Here is a 21,543-nt window from a genome sequence, read left to right as displayed (position 1 = left end):
TCTTAATAGCAGCCATGTCAGACTCCAGTCCTGGAAAGCTGTTTGAGTTACCGTGACCAGGTTGAAACTACTATATAAATTGGAACTATACTGGAAATGATTCCAACACGAAACATGTTTAAGTTGTTTTAATTGCTCTATTATTTATAATTACTGAGATGAGGTCATGTTGGTATGAGAGGAACAAGGTAATATTCAATGTTTTTTTTTTTTTTTTTTGTAAACATGAAACAAAGATGATTTTATAGGCTGACCTTTATCTCATATCAGGGGGACTCATAAAATAGATGTCTATTTTCATAAATATATTCATATCGCTGCTAATTGAGATGAAAATATAATAGATTGCGTGTGAAGAACGAATTGGTTATTAGTTGTGTAAGATGAATCAGCCCAGTGGTGTTGCAGCCTTTCAGCACAGTAGTCTGACCCCCCTGCTGTGTATTCATCAGTGATGTACAGGGTTTTGTGGTAGAGCTGCGTTCTCTCCTTTCACATGGTGTCTGTGTGTGTGTGTCTACAGGGATCCATCATTAACAGCCCTCACATGAGGCGTCGTGCTGCCTCCAGTCGTGACTGCCCCTCACGCCAGCACTCGGTGCCCAGCTCCTCCTCACTGCTTGGCTCATTGTTCGGCACCAAGCGCGGCGCCAAGTCACCCTCTCTGCCCCCGCAGCCTCCTCATCCATCCCACCCCACCCTGATCTCTCACACGCCGCACCCGTCTAACCTGCACCACACAGCACGCGATAGCACAAGCCTAAGCGACACACATCCACCACACCACACTCAATACTGCCACGTTCAGCAGAACCCACCTCCATACCACCACCACCACCACTACCACCCACCTGCACACATCCAGTACCACCCCTCTTCTGCAGCCGCCTCTTCCTCTCATGGCCATCCCCATGCACCACACACTCACGGCCCACACGCTCAGCACCCGCCCCACCCTTCCCACCTGCAGCACCACCACAGCCAGGCTCCACCCCCGGTAGCCGGCCCCGGCAGCGCAAAGCCCAAACACAGCGGCATCAGCACTGTGGTGTGAAGGACTGAGACTGGGACTGACTTTCCAGAGGCACCTTGGCAGATTTGTTCTATAGCTGGTATGTGAAAGACTCTGGCCCAGGAACCAATTGGGCGAATGAAAACAAACAAAGGCATTGTGACTCGTTTCATTTCATTTAGAGCCCCTTTCCTCTGGGAAGAGAAAGGGGACGCACACTGTGTAGCACTGGCTTTCTCTTCCAGGCTTTCAGAGGGCTGCTAGACCCCGTGGATTTCCCACCTCCTTTTCCACATTTCCTGCACATCACCGTTCAACTGTTCACTCCCAGACAATGCTGCTTTTTCCTCATTAGGGTCGAGTCATACTTTTTTCTTCTTTTTTTTTTTTTTTCTTCTTCCTTTTTTTCTCCCCAACTTTACACCTGGACGTCTGTCCAGCTTTCACGAAATGACAATGCCAAGCATGCACAAAGACCATAGCTACTGTTTTATCTTGTAATTAATTGCTTATGGAGCACTATGAAAACACCCTGCTTGCTAATTAGCAGAAACAAACAGTCTCAGTAGAATGATAATGCCTAGAAATGGAGAGTTTAAATACAATGGTCAACAGTCTAGCCATGAATCAAGTCGCTCACAAAGACGTACGTGTTCCAGTATATAATGTAGCTGTAGACCACAGTTCTCTGTGAAATAGTTAGCAGTCTTTAATGTGCCAATTATTCAAAAGCAGTTACTGAGTTAGTAAGAAATGCTTTGTGTATGTCGTGCATATACTATTTTGTAAAATAATATCAACAATCAATATTACTGTTACAGAACAAAAATGCGTCCGAGGCGTGAGATGAAAAGAAGAAAAAAAAAAGAATCTCAGTATTATACTCTTGAAGTAGAAGATCTAGTTTCACTAGTTATCAAACTCAGTCCAACTCTTTTGATTAGGTGAGTGAGGGCTTGACCTGAAACTCCTCTGGTTGCCTTTGAAGCAAAACTCTGAGAATCTTCTGTTCCGGCAGAACTGTGTTTACTGCACTCATCTGCTCATCACTGACCAATCAGGAGGCAGAAGAGCAGGAGGAAGGAGTTAGCTAATGCAGGAATCCTCCTTAGGCCTTGACTTATCAGTCTTGGCCACTTAGTGCACCACGGTTTTATTTTTTTAACTATTTTTTTAGGGGTGAATAAAATGATATGAAGTAAAAGATGATCATGATCAAGCAGATTTGACTGAGGGGGTATTTTGGGGGTAAAAAAAAAACCAAACAAACAAAAACAAAAAAATATACATGCTTTGCTCAAGAGGATTTAGACTGTTGTTTTTGACTTTAAGGAGGGAGGCTACATTTCAGAGTGACTAATTTCTTTCCCCATATTTCAAGAGATTTCTCCCGGGTTCTTGCTCTGCTATTTGTGTTCTCAGCGGGCTGAGTGAGTGTGTGCCCCTTCAACCCCCGGGTGATGCCGTTTGTGCTTCTGCATGCAGCGTAGAATGAAACGGGCTTTCTACAACTCTGCTTTTGGTCTGTTTGGGTTACTTTTTTCCTTTTTTTGTTTTTCGATGAATGCCTTTCACTTGCTCACAAATCCAGCTGAGTATTGTATGAAGTAGTGTGTAGCAGGAGTCGAGATATCGTACCTTATGACAGAAGATTGAGTAGTGAGGTTTAAATCATATTTTTCCACACACGTCTTCAATTTTTGTAACTTGCTTTATGCTGTGTATAGAAAGGACTTGAAGTTATGATCTGATTCACGTGATCTTAGCTCAGAGAAGAAAGCTCTAAATAGCACTTGTCTCATTTTTGTAAGTATTCACTTATGTACAGCAACTGTGATAGAAACTTGTTCTATCCGAGACGAATATCAGCAGTGAAGAGATTTGATTAGCAAGTGATATTTTTTTTCCCAGCACTCTTTGTCCCATTCTTTTTTCCTTTGGTTTGTCTGTCTGTCTGTTTTGTTTGTTTTTTTTTTGTACTAATCATATGTGCAATATGTATGTTTCAGTTTTGTAAATGAACATTTGCAATCTAGTGACAGACCTTTTTTTTTTTTTTCCCTTTCCCTTTAAGCGTGTCCTTGTCTTTTAATTCTGCATTGCTGCTCTCCCTCCTTTCTCTGTTCTAGCGACTTGCAGTGAGGAATGTCAACTGAAATACTCTTGCATGTAACATTATACTGTAAGGATATTCTCTAAATATTGTATATTCCCAGAAATATCAGTGTTACCTTTGACTGTTGTTGAAATTTAAGTGACATTAAAAGTATGTAAACTTCTCTTCATGCGACTGTGTTCCGATGGAAGTCATTTTGTCATATTTTGTACCAGAAGATATTCCACTATAGATAAAATGAATAGAACCAGCTATATTCCAGCTATCACGTACACACTGTGTATCGAGGCTTTAAAAGCAGATCAAGCTTCTCAGCTACTGTAAAGATGTTGTATAATCCTACTACAATTTACATATTAATCATATACTGTAACACCATCATTAATGGCGGGTATCAGTGTGAGAAGTGTTTAAAGTAATTCACTTATCACTGTATTATTATTATTATTATTATTATTATTATTGATGCTGTTGTTGTTAATGTTCCTTGAATGCTGCTCTCAGATCCAGGTTCAGATTTGTAATTCGCATAGTAGACCAACAATAAAATATCAGCTGGACCTTTTCCATTTTTTGCATAGGTAATATTTATGAAGCCATGCCACAATAAAGAATGAAGTTAACAGATTACCTCTAAAGGAAATTAGAGCATCATGAAATAAATTGATTTCTGGGACAAAGTAAGGAAAAAAAAGCAAATGTCTACATTTTTTGTTTTCCTTTTGTTGTTTTTAAGGCTTTTTTTTTTTTGGTTGGTTGTGTTTTTGTTTGTTTGTTTGTTTGTTTTTTGTTTTATTTGAATGCAGCAGATAGCAAGTGTAATGCTTTAATCGTGTGCAGTACAGGGCTAACAGTCTAAAACTTGTATTCTACTGCATGCATTTTCACTGTTGATTGAATTGTCATCTACCATAAACATAGGAAATTTACTTATTTGTTTTATTCTGCTTATTCCCTTGCGCTCTGTATGATTGGATGGGGCTTTTTTGTTTTTTGTGGTGTTTTTTTTTTTTTTTTTTTTTGCGCTTGCTCTTACATTTTACACCAATTTGCTGCACATTAGCATGTATTCTGGTTTTACTTGTAAAAAAAAAAAAAAGAAAGAAAAAAGGGAATCATTGCGTGTGTGTGTGTGTGTGTGTGTCAGAGTGTCACTGTTCATATGACAAACTTATAAGGAAATGGGGAAAAAAAAGGTTACCAATATCTTTAAAATTTATTTTAAAAGGGAAGGGTAAGGGTTATAGGGCTAATGTGTGTATAGAGTCGGTGTATTATTAGTATTTAATTTGTCAACCATCAAATACCATGGGTACATTTTTATCTCTTTAAAGAAAGTTATTAACCCACTTATATTATTACCAAATGTTTTCGATTTAGCATTGGGTAGATCTTACAAACTGGCTGTTACCTGAATTTCTCACATTTAGTCTGACATGCTGCATTCTCTCTCTCTCTCTCTCTCTCTCTCTCTCTCTCTCTCTCTCACTCACACACACACACACACACACAATGTAGTTCATTTTATAGGCCTAGTTATCAGATCAAGACATGAGAATATTCATGTTAATATGTATTCTGTTTCTAAGTAGATTGAGACCCGATAGATGTAAATCTATAACTGTGACCATGTGATTATCACAAAATAAATATATACTGTCAGATTCATTCAGAACTTGTTGATCTGTCTGTGGCATGTAACCTGGGAAATATGTAGTTTGCTATTAAGCATAGGTGCAATTTATTAAATGCCTGTGCCAACACAAAAATAGATTGTTGTACTGAACATAGCTTTAAATGGCGTTATGGCCAAAGGATTGTGGTCACCTGATCATCACTCCCATATGTGGTTCTTCCCCAAACTGTTCCCACGAGGGATGCTCCAATCGATTGGCCGCCAATCGTTATCAGCCGATAATCACATTCTATGACTCGATCGGTGGAATCTAAATTTGGATGACATAAAACATGTGAGGACATAAAACACATGATGTTAAACTCTAGCGCTGCAGTCATGTCGTCATCAGGGTGGAATTATTACGAGGTCTCAAGACACCATGAAAAATTCACTATTTGCCGTGTATTTTTAAAGGCCTGTAAAATGTTCATTGTAAAATGAATATTTGTTGTGATTATTTATTTGATTCTCAATTAAAACAACAAGCTACAACATTACTATAAATAATATAACCAAGGCAACATCTGTGGTATTACTTTATCTGGGGGGGGGGGGAAAGGTTAACAGTGACGGTCAACAGAAAGCACTTGAACGATCGGGATCGGCCTTGTTATTGATGACATGAATCGGTAATCGGTATCGGCTGCAAAAATCCTGATCGGAGCATCCCTGCACCCTTGTATAGAACGTCTTTGTATGCTGTAGCAATTTTCCTTCACTGGAACCAAGGGGCCCAAACCTGTTCCAGCATGACAATGCCCCTGTGCACAATGGATGTCCATGTCTTCTCCACTGTAGAAGAACTCAAGTGGCCTGCACCCCAGGCCTCCTCACCCAACATCAGTGCCTGAACTCAATAATGCTTTTGTGGCTGAATCCCCAAAGCCATGCTCCAAAATCTAGTGGAAAGCCTTGCCAGCAGTGTGGAGGTAATTATAACAGCAAAGGGTGACCAATCTGGAGCGGGATGTTCAACAAGCACATAAGGTGCACCCTGGTCAGGTGTCCACAAACTTTTGGCCATATAGTGTATTAAACTATTCAGTAAGTGCTACTAACTGGCTCTGCGATCTGCTTTAACATGAACAGCCCTAGTAATTAGCATTAATAGTTCACCTTTATTTAGGTGAACTTGTTTATTACTAACCATCCAAACAAAATGGGTCTAGAAATATTTTTCTATATTCTATCATTTCAAAGATGCCTTAAAGCGCTGTGATTTACAATATTCACAATTTCTGCTAATCTCTGCTGATGAGGGGGTTTTTCCATTGCATTTTTATGGCTCTACTTCTTAGCACTGCCCATTTTACCCTACAAGATCAACCCATAAGATCCACTCCCTAGTTCTCCATTTGTCACCCATTTAGTAGTGTCTCCAATCATATCTGGGAATCTGGGAAAACAGATGTCACGGGTGTCGGATGTCACAGCAGCTGAATTCCTGGAAACAGATACCATCCAAATACCATTGCCAGTCATACTAAATACTAAATGCCAGTAATACATTTTGACACCTCTACTTCATAAATATATTTTATCAAACAAACTTTTTAGGCAAATTTTTGACCTTGCCTTCACATTGTGTGCAGAGCCAGTTTAACACACACACACACACACACACACACACACACAGTAGTAAATACAGTCAGTCTGCCTAAAAATAATGAAATCTTTTTCTCACACAATGTGTGTCATGATTTGCCTCACACTTCCAGGGTTGAGGGTTCAATTCCCACTGCAGCCCTGTGTGTGTCCAGAGCCTGCATGTTCACCCCGTACTTCAGGGGTTTCCTCCAGATACTCCGGTTTCCTCCCCCAGTCCAAAGACATGCATGGTAGGCTGATTGGCATGTCCAAAAGTGTCCGTAGTGTATGAATGGGTATGCGAATGTTTATGTGATTGTGCCCTGCGATGGGTTGGCCCCCTGTCCGGGGTGTCCCCTGCCTTGAGCCCTGAGTTCTCTGGGATAGGCTCCATGTTCCCCGTGACCAAGCGGTACAGAATGGATGGACATGTCATAGGGAAATGGCATAATCATTTCAGTTCGATTCAGAATTCAAATCATCCATCCATTTTCTGTACTGCGTATTCTACACAGGGTTGCAAGGAGCCTGGAGGCACAAGGCAGGGGACACCCCGGACAGGAGGCCAACCCATCGCAGGGCACAATCACACACACACACAAACACTAAGGACAATTTTGGAAATGCCTACAACGCCTGAAAGAAACCCCTGAAGCACGGGGAGAACATGCAGACACAGGTCAGAGGCAGGATTCCCCCAACCCTGGAGGTGTGAGGCAAACGTGCTAACCGCTAAGCCACCATACCATCCAATAATATATAATATATATATCAGTCTGTACAGGATTTTGCTGAGTTTTTTTGTGATTGTTGTTTCCAAAAATGCTTGATTTTGCTGCAGGTATTTAAAAAAAAATTGCGACACAGTTTGCAGAGTTGGAATTGGTGAAATTGCAATTACTTGAAATTGTTCTGCACGGTCTTTCACGGTGGTGTTTGTTGGTAAATGAGAACTTTTAGCTGTACTCGTGTTCAAAGATGGCTTTTGGCTGAATGTGCATTGTGATGATGTCACGTGATGCGTCTCGGACCAAAATCTGCGATTATTTAGAAAAATCGCAAGCTCCTTGGAATATTGTGGAATTTGTTTGATTTTGCGTTCATTTCTGCAAACGGGGGGAAAAAAATATCCCAAATCCTGGAGGGACCGATGTATACTGCAATAGAAAATGTTAAATATTTGACAACGTGAGAAGATTTGACAGGCTGTCACAGATATTTCCTGTACACATGACTATATTATTACCCACAGCACACTGCAAAAGCCAGAGTACAAATAATGCATGGCTCTTCTGCACTGTCGTATCACAATGCATAGCAGTTTCTTTCAGCTGGAAAGGTACCGAGAACACGAGATCGGCCGACCTCGAAATGTTATATAAATGCAAATGAAATATGTTTTAATGACTACTAAATCTAACATTCAGTTTTATCCTGTACCTAAATGCTCCTTTTTTTAAAAAAAAAAAAAAAAAAAAAAAAGACTAAGCTCTCTTGCTTGGATATGTGGTGTTTATGGTTCTCCTGGATGCTTCTGTTGTTTGCTCAATATGATGTGCTTTTGGCACATTTGTCAAATAGTTTAAATTCAGTTCAGTGTTTATCTTACTGCTGCAGCATATAGCGCTCGATACAGAACACTATGCAGTAAATAATGAATGGCTGAGGGAGCATTTTCAGACACGTCTTCAAAAGAGAGTGAGGAGAAAAGACTTTCCAATGTTTTTATTACAATTGCAATTTGCCTCACAGGCAGCCTGTAAAAAATAGCAAACTGTTCGGTTAATAATAGTTCCTATGTGCTGGGAATCGAAGTCGCACAAATTCAGTCCTGGAGGGACAAAAATATAACAAGAACGTGCTGGATTCTGGACACAAAGACGTGCACGTCAGTCTCACACACGCAGCTCTACTTAACGTTCCAGTCCTGCTAATTAGCATGCACAACCACCAGGACAGCAGTCAAACTTTTCCAAGAAACACGATCGGTTGCAGGCCTTTTTTGTTCTTCTAGTGTGCTCTGATGTTTAACGCCAGAGGATAGATGGATGATGTGGCAAACAACTGGAGAAGCATAAAAAAAGACTGGTGCTCTATTTATAGCCTCCTGTTTCCACTGCTGCTACCTCACTGTTCATCTGCACTGTACAGAGCAATGTGATGATGTCATGATCGAGGATGTACAGATATGTATAGGATGTACACGTAGTGGAAGTGAAATATTGTTTTCCTATGAAATTCCCTTACGTCTATAATTCAGGGAAATGTTTATTACGTTGTGTGTATTTATTATTGTTTATTGCTATTATTGTTTAGGGTTTCGTTGTAAATGTACAATATGTTATATAAAGATTATTATTGATTGTACTGTAGACTTTTACTGACAAACCATCTCTTTCTTATACAGAACCGATTCCCACCGTGGCCCTGTGTGTGCGGAGTTTGCATGTTCTCCCCGTGCTGCGGGGGTTTCCTCCGGGTACTCCGGTTTCCTCCCCCAGTCCAAAGACATGCATGGTAGGCTGATTGGCGTGTCCAAAGTGTCTGTAGTGTATGAATGGGTGTGTGAATGTGTGTGTGATTGTGTCCTGTGATGGATTGGCACCCTGTCCAGGGTGTACCCCGCCCTGTGCCCCATGCTCCCTGGGATAGACTCCAGGTTCCCCGTGACCCTGAAGAGGATAAGCGGTATAGAAGATGGATGGATGGATGGAAGGAACTTACAAAGTTTAGAGTTTGTTGTTTTGTTTTGTTTTAATCCAGGCTATCAATACATACATAAGGAAAATCTAATTGATATATATCTAGCACAATTGATCGTGTATGTGGAGTACAGTTCAGGCCAAAGGTTTTCATACACCATGCTAAATATATTCAATCTCAGTTTGTTTGTTTGGTTTTTTTGCAACTCCATACAGTTCTTTTCGCAAGTCAATATATCAGCGTTCCGGTAGGTGGGAAGTTTAGGTCCAGAAGGAGGCCCACAAATCTGACTGAGTTATACCAGTTCTATCAGGAAGACTGGGCAAAAATTCCAGCAAAGTATTGTGAGAAGCTTGTGGAAGGCTACCGCCATTTGTTTTGATTAAGTTAAACAAATTAAAAGGCAATTCCAAGAAATATTAAGAAAGTGTATGTCAACTTCTCACCCGCTGAAAATCTGATCTAGTAAATAAAAAGATGAAATAAATCTGTCTCTTTGCTATTAATTTTTTTAATGACCTTTTATGGGAATCAGGTAGATACTTTAATCGACTGAACACTGCATGGAAATGTATTGTAACATGAAATGTATGGAGTGTTACGCATGGAAGTTTCGGAACACCTCAACTGTATGCACTGTATATATCAAACCAGTAGTCATAAATAACATATTGCTGTTAGACAGTTTGGTGTTTGGAGCATTTTCATCAACCTAAGCACTTCCACACAGTTTTAGTTTTAAGGGCGCAAAAGAAAGTTGCCTTTGTATTGCATCAGGGTTTCACAACATTCTCTGCAAAATGACTTTTGGAAAACGAGCTTTGTTCTTTGCTCAGTTGCCTGCTCTAAACAATTTACACCATCATTAAGTAAGGGCCCATCTCTGTTCACTCAAGTACAACTGACATTTCCTCAAGTGCTTGCTGAGTATCTATGGAGTAATGGAACTGATCTGACGATCCATAAATAGGTAGTTCATGTGGAGCCACAGAATGAACTTAACGTAACATACAAAGTCCTTCTTGTAAATAAATAAATAAATAAATAAATCAATAAAAGCCCTTATAAGCCGTGCTCTCACGAGGAGTTAAATATTACATTTTTACAGCATGTTAAGACACGATTACTGTGTGTTTTTTTTATTATTATTTGCCTTGTACCATTTGTACCCCAGCAGCATTATTCATTACTAAATTAATAAATTCATCTTCAATAAGTGCATTATCCTGGTAAGGGACACGGTGTATCCAGAACCAATTCTTGGAACACTGAGGGTGAGGTAGGATAGACTCTGTATACACACATTCACACAGTTTAACGATTTAACAGGTCGACCTCCCAGAAAGTTTTTGGAGGAGGGAGGAAACCCACTTGGACACGGGGAGAACAGGCACAAAAACTCCACAAATAGACAGTAACCTGAGCTCAGGATCAAACCAAGGACTGTGAGCTGGATGCTATCTGCTGCATGACTTATATTTTAATTGTGTCTGATAGGCACCAACACTGCACAAATTGACAACATACAATCCCCTCCAAAAGTATTGGAACAGCAATGGCAATTATTTTGTTGTTGCTATACACTGAAGACATTTGGGTTTGAGATCGAAAGATGAATATGCGACACGACATTTTGCTTGTGCAATGGCTCTGATCGATTGTCCCTCTTGTCTCAGCTTCAAAATGGCTTGATTCTTCATGTTGGCTTATCCAACAAATGCAGTCTTTACAGATGAATCCCAGAGCTCGAACCAAGAGTGGACATTCAGAGCTATTCACTGTTTAAAACAATCGATCAAGCAGGGCAGACCTGGGCAACAAGAAAACCCTGTCATTCACATGTTCTGATATTTTTGATCACCTGAAAATAGGTGGGTTCAAATAAAAGCCTTGTTCTAAGTTGTTTAACACACATCGAGATGTAAATATCAAGAAATAAAAGTTGAAATTCATCTTTTAATCTCAAACCCAAATGTCTTTGGTGTGTAGCAACAACAAAACAATGGGCCTTGCTGTTCCAGTACTTTTGGAGGGGACTGCATATACAGCACCTTGCAAAAGTACAAACTCAAAGTACAGAATTTCAGCTTTTACAGCATTTTATACAGTGCCCTCCATTAATATTGGCACCCTTGGTAAATATGAGCAAAGAAGGCTGTGAAAATTGTCTTTATTGTTGAACCTTTTGATCTTTTGTTCAAGAAATTCACAAAAAATACTCTGCTCTCATGGATATCAAACAATTGCAAACACAACGCAGGTTTATAAAAATTAAAAAAAAAAAAAAAAAAAAACTTTGTTAAATATAGGTGTGCAGCAATTATTGGCACCCTTTTAGTCAGTAATTTGCACTACCTCCCTTTACCAAGATAACAGCTCTGAGTCTTCTCCTATAACACCTGATGAGGTTGGAGAATACATGGCAAGAGATCTGAGAGCGTTCCTCCATACAGAATCTCTCCAGATCCTTCACATTTCGAGGCCCACGCTGGAGGACTCTCCTCTTCAGTTCACCACAAAGGTTTTCTCTGGGTTCCAAATCAGGGGGATGGGATGGCCATGGCAGGGCCTTGATTTTGTGGTCACTGGACTGGACAATTTGCTGCTCAGCTGTTCCATGGCCAGGTGTGTTTTTTCCCTCTTTATTTCACTGACAAGTAAGCAGATGAAAGGTCTAGTGTGTAGCATTTGCATTTGGAATATGATGCTGTTAACTTTCAATATAAAGCCCAAAGAGCTGTCACTGCCAGTGAAGCAAACATCATCAGGCTGAAAAATCAAAACAAGCCCATCAAAGAGATAGCAAATAAAAAAAAAAAGGTATGGCCAAATCAACTATTTGGTACATTCTTTAAAAGAAAGAATATACTGGTGAGCTCAGGAACATCAATAGGATCACATAAAAATACCTGTGGCAGATGACAGAATTCTTCTTTCCCTGATGAAGAAAAAAAAAACCTTCACAACAGCTGGCCATATCAAAACACCCTCCAGGTGGTAGGTGTATCTGTGTCAAAGTCAATTCAGATATATCTTCACCAGAGTAAATACAGAGGGTTTACCAAAACATGTAACCCCTTGGTCAGCCTCAAAAACAGGGAGACCAGATGAGAGTTTGCCTGGTTCCCTTGTATTTATTGATGTGACTGCTGACAAAAGCAGCAGGATAAATTCTGATGTGTATAGGGCTATATTACCTGCTCAGATTCAACCAAATGCTTTAAAACTCTCTGGACAGACCTTAACAGTGCAGATAGACACTGACCTGAAGCATACTTCAAAAGCAACCCAAGTGGATTAGTGTTTAGCACATTTGCCTCACACCTCCAGGGTTGGAGGTGTGATTCCCACCTCCACCCTGTGTGCTTGGAGTTGTGGGTTTCCTCTAGGTACTCTGGTTTCGTCCCCCCTCCAAAGACATGAGTTGTAGGCTGATTGGCATCTCCAAATTGTCTGTAGTGTATGAATGGGTGTTTGGGTGTGTGTGCGATTGTGCCCTGTGATGGGTTAGCACCCCGTCCAGGGTGTCCCCTGTCTTATGCCCTGAGTCTCCTGGGATAGGCTCCAGGCTCCCTGCAAGCCTGTGTAGTAAGCTGTACAGAAAATGGATGGATGGAAGTCTGAATCCAAGCTGAATCCAGCTGAGAATTCATTTCAATTGCTTAAGGCAAAACTGACGGCAAAATGCTCCAGGATCAAGCAAGAACTGAGGACAGCTGCAGTAAAGGCCTGCCAGAGCATCACCAGGGAAGAAACTCAGCATCTGTTGATGTCTATGGGTTCCAGACAAATCATTTGCAACCAAGTTTTAAACCTGACAATTTAATTTATGATTATGTTAGTCTGGGGGGGGGGGATAAAGTGCTGCAATTCCTACACCATTCACCCAATTTGGATGTAAATTAAAGGTGAAATTCAATATACTGTGGTAGACAGCTTAAAAAACAATTTTTTTATTATTATTATTTAATCTACTGAGGTCCCTGTATTAAATTAATTCATTAAAAGCTTCAATTTCCAAATCAATGTGGTATTGGTCAGAATTAGAAACAAAAGTCAAAATCATTTGTGCAGTTGTGGACACTCCAGAAAATCAGTATGGTACACGAATGCGGCTTTGTTTCTCTCTCTCATAAAATGAATAGTTGCAGAGTGAGTATCTGCACAGTTCTTGTGTATCTGCATGCTCAAGGTCAGAGAGAGAGAGAGAGAGAGAGAGAGATCTGCAGGAGATCTGACCATCAAAACAGCTCTAGTCTGACTGATGATCTCAGTTCTGTACTGCAGAAAAAGACAGAAACAGACATTATCACTTGAAAGCCATGGCCTATGGCAGGAAACTGAGTTTTATTCGCTTATTCTGGTGTGACCTTAGAGAAAACACAGCAGAAGACTAAAGGTCAGGCTCAGATACTAGTCATGAGGAAAACGTCACCTTCTGTTTCAACTTTCTGTCTTTTGGCTGTAACTAAAACAACTTTGTCCTGACTTTCTGTAAATCGGCGTATTGGTTTCACAGAAAGGCTCAAATATAGAAGGTATTTATACTATACTAATATACTAACACTCTGCACCGCTTATAGTTAACCTTATTTCTGTCAGTGTTAGCATGTCAATCTGTAAAATGATGGAAATATTTAAAGGATAAATATTTAAAGAGTAAGCTAGTTCATGGATTGGTGTTTAAATGCATTACACAGCAGCCATATGGTCAAACAATGAGACGAATAAAATGTACGAATAACATAGTGTATATGAAAAATGAGCTATAATTGTACACCTACAATATGGATCAACAATGTGAGTCATAATAAAACAGCCAGTTCACAGGGTGTTGAACACCAGCAATGCTTCTGTGGCTGATACACTCATAGCACAACATATCAGTGTCAGTGTTGCTATTGTGTGTGAGACTGGTCCAACACTAAAACAACATCTGAAAAGCAGTGGTCCTTTTCTGTCGATTGTTGACGGTGCATATTAAAACTTCACTCCTAGTGCCAGGTTACTCTGGCATTGCTTACTAAAATACAAAGCTACAGTAAGTTTCCATCCATTTTCTATACTGCTTATCCTTTTCAGGGTCACGGGGAACCTGGAGCCTATCCCAGGGAGTATCGGGCACAAGGCGGGGTACACCCTGGACAGGGTGCCAATCCATCACAGTGCACAATCACATACACACTCACACACCCATTCATACACTACGGACACTTTAGACACGCCAGTCAGCCTACCATGCATGTCTTTGGACTGGGGGAGGAAACCGGAGTACCCGGAGGAAACCCCCGCAGCACGGGGAGAACATGCAAACTCCACACACACAGGGCCACGGTGGGAATCAAACCCTGACCCTGGAGGTGTGAGGCAAACGTGCTAACCCCTAAGCCACCGTGCGCCCGCAGTAAGTGTCCACATTTGCAAAAATTTACAATCACAATCTAAGATACACAATACACACAATACAAATTCATCACTAAAACAACTAATAACCAACTTTTAACTTTCAAACTAAAACCAACCATATTTTAAATACTTGTAATATCCAGAGGCAACGTATTCCTCACATGAGCCCCTGAGTATTCGAAAGACCTATGACCATACCTAGTTTTAAAACGATATCCGTGTAATATGCATGAGACTTTGTCTAGTATTATAAAAATGCCTCTCACTTACCCTAGAGAAATATGTATTCAAATATCTAGGAACTCTTTTATTAATTATCTTGTGTACCATTTTTAGTTTAAAATATACTACCCTGCCTTCTATAAGTAACCGATCAAATGTCTAAAATGGCATACATCAACATGTGTAAAACTACTAAAATCTAAAACCAACCGTATCAATTTATTTTGAGGTTTCTGTAACTTATAAAACCATACACAAGACAGGTCAGACATCCATGAAATGCACGCGTACTCAAAATGACGTTGCAGTAAAGATGATGCAAGTAACTTTAAATTTTGCTGATCCAGAAAACTAACATATCTAGCAAGAAATTTTGTTCTAACATTAACCTTACCTAAAGTTTTCACAGCCATACTAACACCACTTAAATCATTGTCAAGGACACATCCAGGATAATTAACAGTAGTTCTGCTTGATATTACACAATCCCCTACCTTGATAGACAGGTTAGGAACCTTGTTCAGTTAACTTTTAGACCCATGTAATAATTTTCAGAGAGCCAGTCTCTTACCTTACATAGCTCAACACTTAATAGCACTTGTGTTGATGTTAACCAATCCCAGAATGCATACACATATACGGCTGCTATTTTCGATTGTATTGATGATTGTCTGTAATGTCAATTCAACTCTACCACCCAGTTACTGTGTTAATGGTCCATGTTGTTATATGGTGTCACAACAGCTGAAGGCAGACCTGTACGAGCAAGGTAACCAAACAATTACACACGACTGGGGAACCTGAGGTTTAACACATCACAGTCAAGCCTACTAAGGTCAGTTATGTTTAATTAATTTAAGGAAGCAAAGAATTGTGATCACAATGAAAATAGGAGTTGGTGTTTAAATGTCATTCATTCGTCTTCAGTAACTGCCTTGTCCTAGTCAGGGTCACAGTGGATCCAGAGACATTCTTAGGAACATTGGGCGGAAGGCAGAAATACACTGTGGATGGGACACCGGTCTATCGCAGGACACCATGCACACATACATTCACCACAGGAAACCAGAGAACCCAGAGGAAACACACATGGACACGGGGAATTACATGCTTAACACCACACAGACAGTATCCTGAACTCAGGATCTGTGAGGTGACAGCGAATGTAGTATGATGCAACATATCAGTGTAAATCTGAAAGTATACGGTGTTTTAAGTGTGTAGGTTGTATGTAGTTTAATGTGGTTTATGAATGTATTCTACTTTTACCACACTGAGAAAACCTCTATGTCGTGCACAGCACATTTGTTTTGTGATTGCAGTCACTTTATTTCATTTCTGCTCTCAAAGTCTTCTTCGAATGTTGGATTGTGATAACTTCACCCCTGCTCTGTGGAGGCTGTTGGTGATGTCACTGACTGTTGTTTTTGGGTTTGTCTTCACAGCTCTCACAGTGTTTCTAGCATCATCTGCTGTTGTTTTCCTTGGTCAGCAAGTTTGATGTCTGGTTGTTAGCACACCAGTGGTTTCTTTCTTTTTCAGGACAATCCAAATTGTTGCACTGGCTATGCCCGATGCTCGTGCAACGGCTCTGATGGATTTTCTCTGATAGATTTTCTTTTCTCAGCTTCAAGACAGCTCACTGGTCTTCATGTTAGTTTATCCTTTTTAAACAACAAATACAGTCTTCACAGCTGAAACCAAGGTCTCAAACTAAGAGTAGACATTCAGAGTTATTAATTGTTTAAAGAATCAATCTAACAGGACACACCTGGGCAACAAGACACACCTGTCAATCACCTGTTAGGATATTTTTGATCACTTGAAAAATGGGTGCGTTCAAACCAAAGATACCATGTTCTCTCATGTTCCAGATGTAAATATGAGGAACCGAAAGTTGAAATTCTGATCTATTGTCTCATATTCATCTTTTGGTCTCAAACCCAAATGTCGTCAATGTGTATAGCTAAAACCAAAGAATTGGCCTTGCTGTTCCAATACTTTCAGAGGAGACTGTACATTATCTTGTGATAAATAAACTTCACATACACCTACATTTTGGTTTCTCATAACCATCAGTAATATGTAAGATGTAACATGTTGTCGTGACTGTACAGCAGACGTTTGACCTTATTCAATTCATATCTTAATAACCAAGTGAACATTAATTCAGACCACCATATGGTACATGTGAGCAGATATTATTTGGGTGGCTGATCATTTTCACAGAAGCGACACTGACGTGGTAGTGAGTCTGCCACTGCTATGAGTGACTCAGTGTGGTCCTATGATGGACCTTTCCCACTGATGAATGTGATAAAGAGGGGTTAGAAATTGTGTATAGCAACAAATGGGCTACAGTTACACCTAAAGTGTGGGCTTACTGTATATGTAGTATATTTTATATGCATAATATGGAACACTATGAAAAAAACTGAAGCATCAGCTTTAATTAAAATGTATAAAAAAAATTTTACAAAATTGTACAGGCATTAAAATCAAGTATTGAATCCAAATATACACAATTTCCAAAAATCATTAAAAAAAAAAAAAGTATAAAACAAATTAGACATTAGCTGGAGACAGTCATCACAGTCCTCGAGTGACCCAGTCTCAGTTTCTCTTTGCAGCTGTCCACAGAGTTCAGATGAGTCTCCGGCGGCGGTGTGGACTCATACAGTACACCAATGGACCCGTCCTCCCCTATACGATACGACACTTCGTAGGGGTCGACCCACATCGTAAGCTGGCAGGGTAAGAGGGATAAAAGCTGCTTCCCGCTAAGGCCGATGGTGTAAGCGGCCTTCCCTACTAGCGGGTCCATCTTGTGATTGATCCGGATACAGCGATATCCCGAACCTCTAAACGGTGCGTCGGGAAACCAGTGGTCCTCATAATGCTCTAAAATCAAAGAAAAAATAAACTTTTAAAAACTCTGTGCAACTTGCATATTGTTTTAAGAATAGATTTGCTGTTAAAATATCATTACTATCCTTCACTTTGGAGGAGGCTCTCAAGAAAGGCAGCATTTTTTGGGTCATACTAGCGCTCCTGAGATGAAGCCCCCATGAGATCAAAATTGAAGTTTTGTGGCTTTTAGTATGAAAATGTTGGGCTTAAGGTTATCTATAAGCTAGTGTGCTCAAAAACAATGACAACATTCGCATTGAGATGTATGCATTCAAACCGTACAGTCTCTCTACCACCAATACGAATCAACAGTTTTGATGACATCGCCCTGCACTTCGGCTTCTCATTAGATTTTCTGTCCAAATAAATGCTCTCAAGAATCTGAAGTGCCCCGCCCCCAACATTATAAACACCGTGCCGAAGTTGCCGTTGTTGAGCCGTGTCTTTGGCTGTTCAAACGCGCGCCTTTTATTCATTTTCCAAGTGTACATTGGTTAAGAAGGAAACAGTTTGAATCCTGAAAAGTGAATCCAACACGTCGTTATTGCTCAGGCTCGCGTCCATAGTACTAACTGTCAAGTGCGTATTAAGCCGGGTTCACACTGTACGATTTTGGCCACGATTTGGTCGTCCGAGACAAATTTCGAGAATCCTAAAAAATTCCTATAATCCTAGGCTAAAATCTGTAGTCATTGCTCGCTACTTTGACACGTTTCCCGACAGATTAACGGCTGTTGTGATCAAATTTTTCCTCCGATTAAATTCTGTCAGTGTCGGAGGATTTGAGGCACAGTCCTGTAATGTGGCTTCTCCTACTCCGTACGAGTCTTCTCACGTGAGTGCGTCCGTTTTTCGCGTCTTGACTGTCGTACAGTCCGACATTAATGACAACCGAAATCCTACAGTGTGACATGGCTTACAGCGGGGATCGTGTTCGTACAGTCTGACAAGCAACAGTCGCAAAGGACTATTAAAAATCGGACGGTGTGCACCTGGATTTAGCCCGGGCTGTGAGGTAATCTAAACGCTATTGGCTATTTTAAAAGGGGGAGGAGCCACTCGATATGTCCCACCCTAACTTCCTGTTTCACTGGCTATTATGTCAACACGTCGAATAACGCTGTGTCTTTCAAGGCACTTCACAGGGACTTAAAACTCTAAAGCCTGTTTTGCACTGTTCGATTTCAGCAGTATTTTAAGATTTCTCTACTGTATGACGATCCCAAAATCTCTGCAAATTCTGTAACAAACTGTGCAACAATACACTGTATGCCCTTCATGTCAGATTATATAATGAACATCCTCTAATGACAGATCTGCAAGCTGTCCCACGATTTTTCTCTTGGTGGGTTATAGATGAGCATCGTTTACATATGTGAATTTCATTTAAAAAAGATTTTTTTTTTTAATGTTAACACTGCCAGAACTTGGCACTAAATCAGCCATCAGTGAGCATTTCACATTGCGCCCACCTCAACTCACAACCAAAGAATTATTTAAAAATTTTAGTCTGCGACCAGTTTATACTGCCCCGATTTTTCTAACATTTTTAAGCCATTCATTAGACACATATGCCTAATGCTGGATGACGTAAAGTAAATGTCTGTGGTGGCCTGACGGTGAAGGCTCGGAGTTACTGCCTAGGGGTTCGGGTTCAAACCCCAGCACTGCCAGGCTCTGGGTTACTGATCGTAAGGTCGGAGGTTCAAGCCCCAGCACTACCAAGCTGCCACTGTTGGGCCCTTGAGCAATTCCCTTAACCCTCTCTGATCCCAACCTCGCAGGGGATATGTGAAGAAAAAATGATTTCACTGTGCTGTAATGTACATGTGACTAATAAAGACTCATTATACTTGAATTTAGTGTCATACTGATAAGCTTTTCCCTTTGACTTCATAGCAAGGGAAATCACTGTACAGTGTACAGTACATTGTTCATCTGAGATTCATCCTTGAACCAGGAGGTAACTAGTCCATTTCAGTGAAAGTGAAAAATAAACCAGTTAAGTGGACTGAACAAAGACTAAATGTCACCTCCTAAAGCCTCTTCCAGAGAATGTCTGAAGTGTTGGAGTTGTTCTTCAGACAGAAGTCCTGTTCCTCTCAGTAACGTGGTAATAAAGTTCACAGCTGTGGACACCTCGGCTTTCATCGCGAAATATTTTCATAAGCTGTAAAATATCATACAATACACTCAGCTTTCCGTTTAGGTTCAATGTTTATTAAATTAGCTCATCTAGAAGTTGGCTTTCAGTCGCCTGGTCTGAGTAGTAGGTTGGCACTTTTCCTTTGATCACAACACAAAGATAAAATGACTCTTAAACCCAACTCGCCTACTCCACACTCTTCAAAACTAATTCACATGGACTCCTCCTGACTCTTTTCTGATCGCAATCTGACACAATCTCCACACTCATCAAAACTAGTTCACTTTGTGTCTGTTCGGCCCTCGGAGTTGTAGTAGGTGGTAAACATTCTCGAACATTCCAATCGCACTTTACGCTTGCGACTACGACATACGTAGGATTGAGGACTGGTCATCAAGAACACGCGCTCCACTAGGTCCTATGGGCTACGCAATTCAGAAACACGATCTGATTAGTTGTTCACTTCTGGTGAAAAGGACCAATGAGAGTGAGCAGGAGAATTCTTTTTTAAAAAAGCAAGCGTATCCTGGTTACGCTCGGTTCATTAAAAGGGAAGAACCAATCAGAATGCTCGGCTGAATTAGGGCGTGTGTGTGTTATAAAATAATGCATTAAATATTAATCACGATACTTTGAAACGAAGATTATTTTTCATAATTTCTCAACTAATTAGGAATAAACTATTTTTTACTGTACTGCATATTTATTAAATCTAGAGAAAATACATTATTATCCGCTTTATGTACATCTTTGAGTCAAAATAACACTGCTGTTTAGTAACATGAATTTTCATATAATTAATGCAAATTCAGTTACACTCTGAATAAATGAATAACTGACTGACTATTTCAAACCAGTGAACAAACAAAACACACGACTAGGGAACCTAAGGTTTAACACACCACCGTCAATGGTTTTAATGGTTATAATGGGAATTGTACTGGTTTTAAATAGAATCTGTACTGGTCCCTGTGGATCTCTACTGGTAATTTGATGCCTTCTATTGGTGGAATGTTGTCTGGTGGATACCATTCAGTACCTACATCCTTAATACAGCCTACTACAGAATAGAAACCATTTGGTAATGGTTTTAATAGTTAACTATTGTTTTCTATTGTTTGTTTGTTGTTGTTTTTTTTTAACCAGCAGGGAAAGTTCTTTAGAATACTTTCTTGGATAACTTAGTTATCAAAGTGGAGCATAGAAAGGCAGAAACAGGACAAAAGCAAACATGTTTGTCACAACACTTCCAAAGTAAGTCAGTCAGAGCAATATTGTGCTCCACAGGGTTGGACATAACAGACCGTACACAACGCTAATGCTAATGCTAGTTTATAAAACGAGGAGGGGAGGGGCGGGGTCTCAAATCTGATTGGCTGAGCCTTTGTGAACAATCCCCACGCGCATCACAATAACTAAACTCCTTAAGAACGCACCAGGATTTAAATCAATGAACCAATTACACTACAACCATTGTTCTGTTCATAGAATGTCTCATTATTTGACTGTTAACAGAGTACTATTACTTACTTAGTAAGAAGTGTTCATGGCGAATATTATTAAAAAATAAACGTCACACATAAAACAACACGTCACTCGGGCGCGTGCGTTACAGTGATTTTATGACGGGTAAGGGTGTTATTTAGCACGAGCGTGACGCAAAGCAGAAGCTGAGGGATAATAAATATTTGTGGCTGAAGGGGGTCCAGTCCTGTATTATGATTACGCCAAAAACTGATAAAATCCTGCCTAAAGTCACGTCA

At 40.2% G+C, this 21,543-nt stretch overlaps 2 protein-coding genes across 8 annotated transcripts in view; one reads left to right on the top strand and one right to left on the bottom strand.

Annotated features, from left to right (window-relative positions):
* Positions 1-5,044, top strand: part of iqsec1b (IQ motif and Sec7 domain ArfGEF 1b) — a 214,754-nt gene extending 209,710 nt beyond the window's left edge. For 6 of the 7 annotated variants that reach the window (XM_053653638.1, XM_053653636.1, XM_053653637.1 and 3 more), the window contains one exon: positions 524-5,044. In XM_053653638.1, coding sequence (XP_053509613.1) covers positions 524-1,054 — 531 coding nt within the window. In that variant the 3' untranslated portion in view covers positions 1,055-5,044. The remainder of the gene's footprint in view (positions 1-523) is intronic. The other variant, XM_053653643.1, reaches the window with a different exon arrangement.
* Positions 5,045-17,296: 12,252 nt separating this feature from the next.
* LOC128624680 (protein BTG1-like) lies at positions 17,297-19,785 on the bottom strand. Its single transcript, XM_053652341.1, has 2 exons — positions 19,668-19,785; positions 17,297-17,625 (listed from the first exon to the last, which is right to left on the bottom strand). The coding sequence occupies exons 1-2, from the start codon at positions 19,783-19,785 to the stop codon at positions 17,297-17,299; spliced, it is 447 nt and encodes a 148-aa protein (XP_053508316.1).
* Positions 19,786-21,543: the final 1,758 nt, after the last annotated feature.

Source organism: Ictalurus furcatus, chromosome 21 (assembly GCF_023375685.1).
Source record: "Ictalurus furcatus strain D&B chromosome 21, Billie_1.0, whole genome shotgun sequence".
In the NCBI taxonomy this organism is placed as follows: Eukaryota; Metazoa; Chordata; class Actinopteri; order Siluriformes; family Ictaluridae; genus Ictalurus; species Ictalurus furcatus.
Note: the sequence above shows the minus strand (reverse complement) of the source record. Positions and strands in the feature narration are given on the sequence as shown.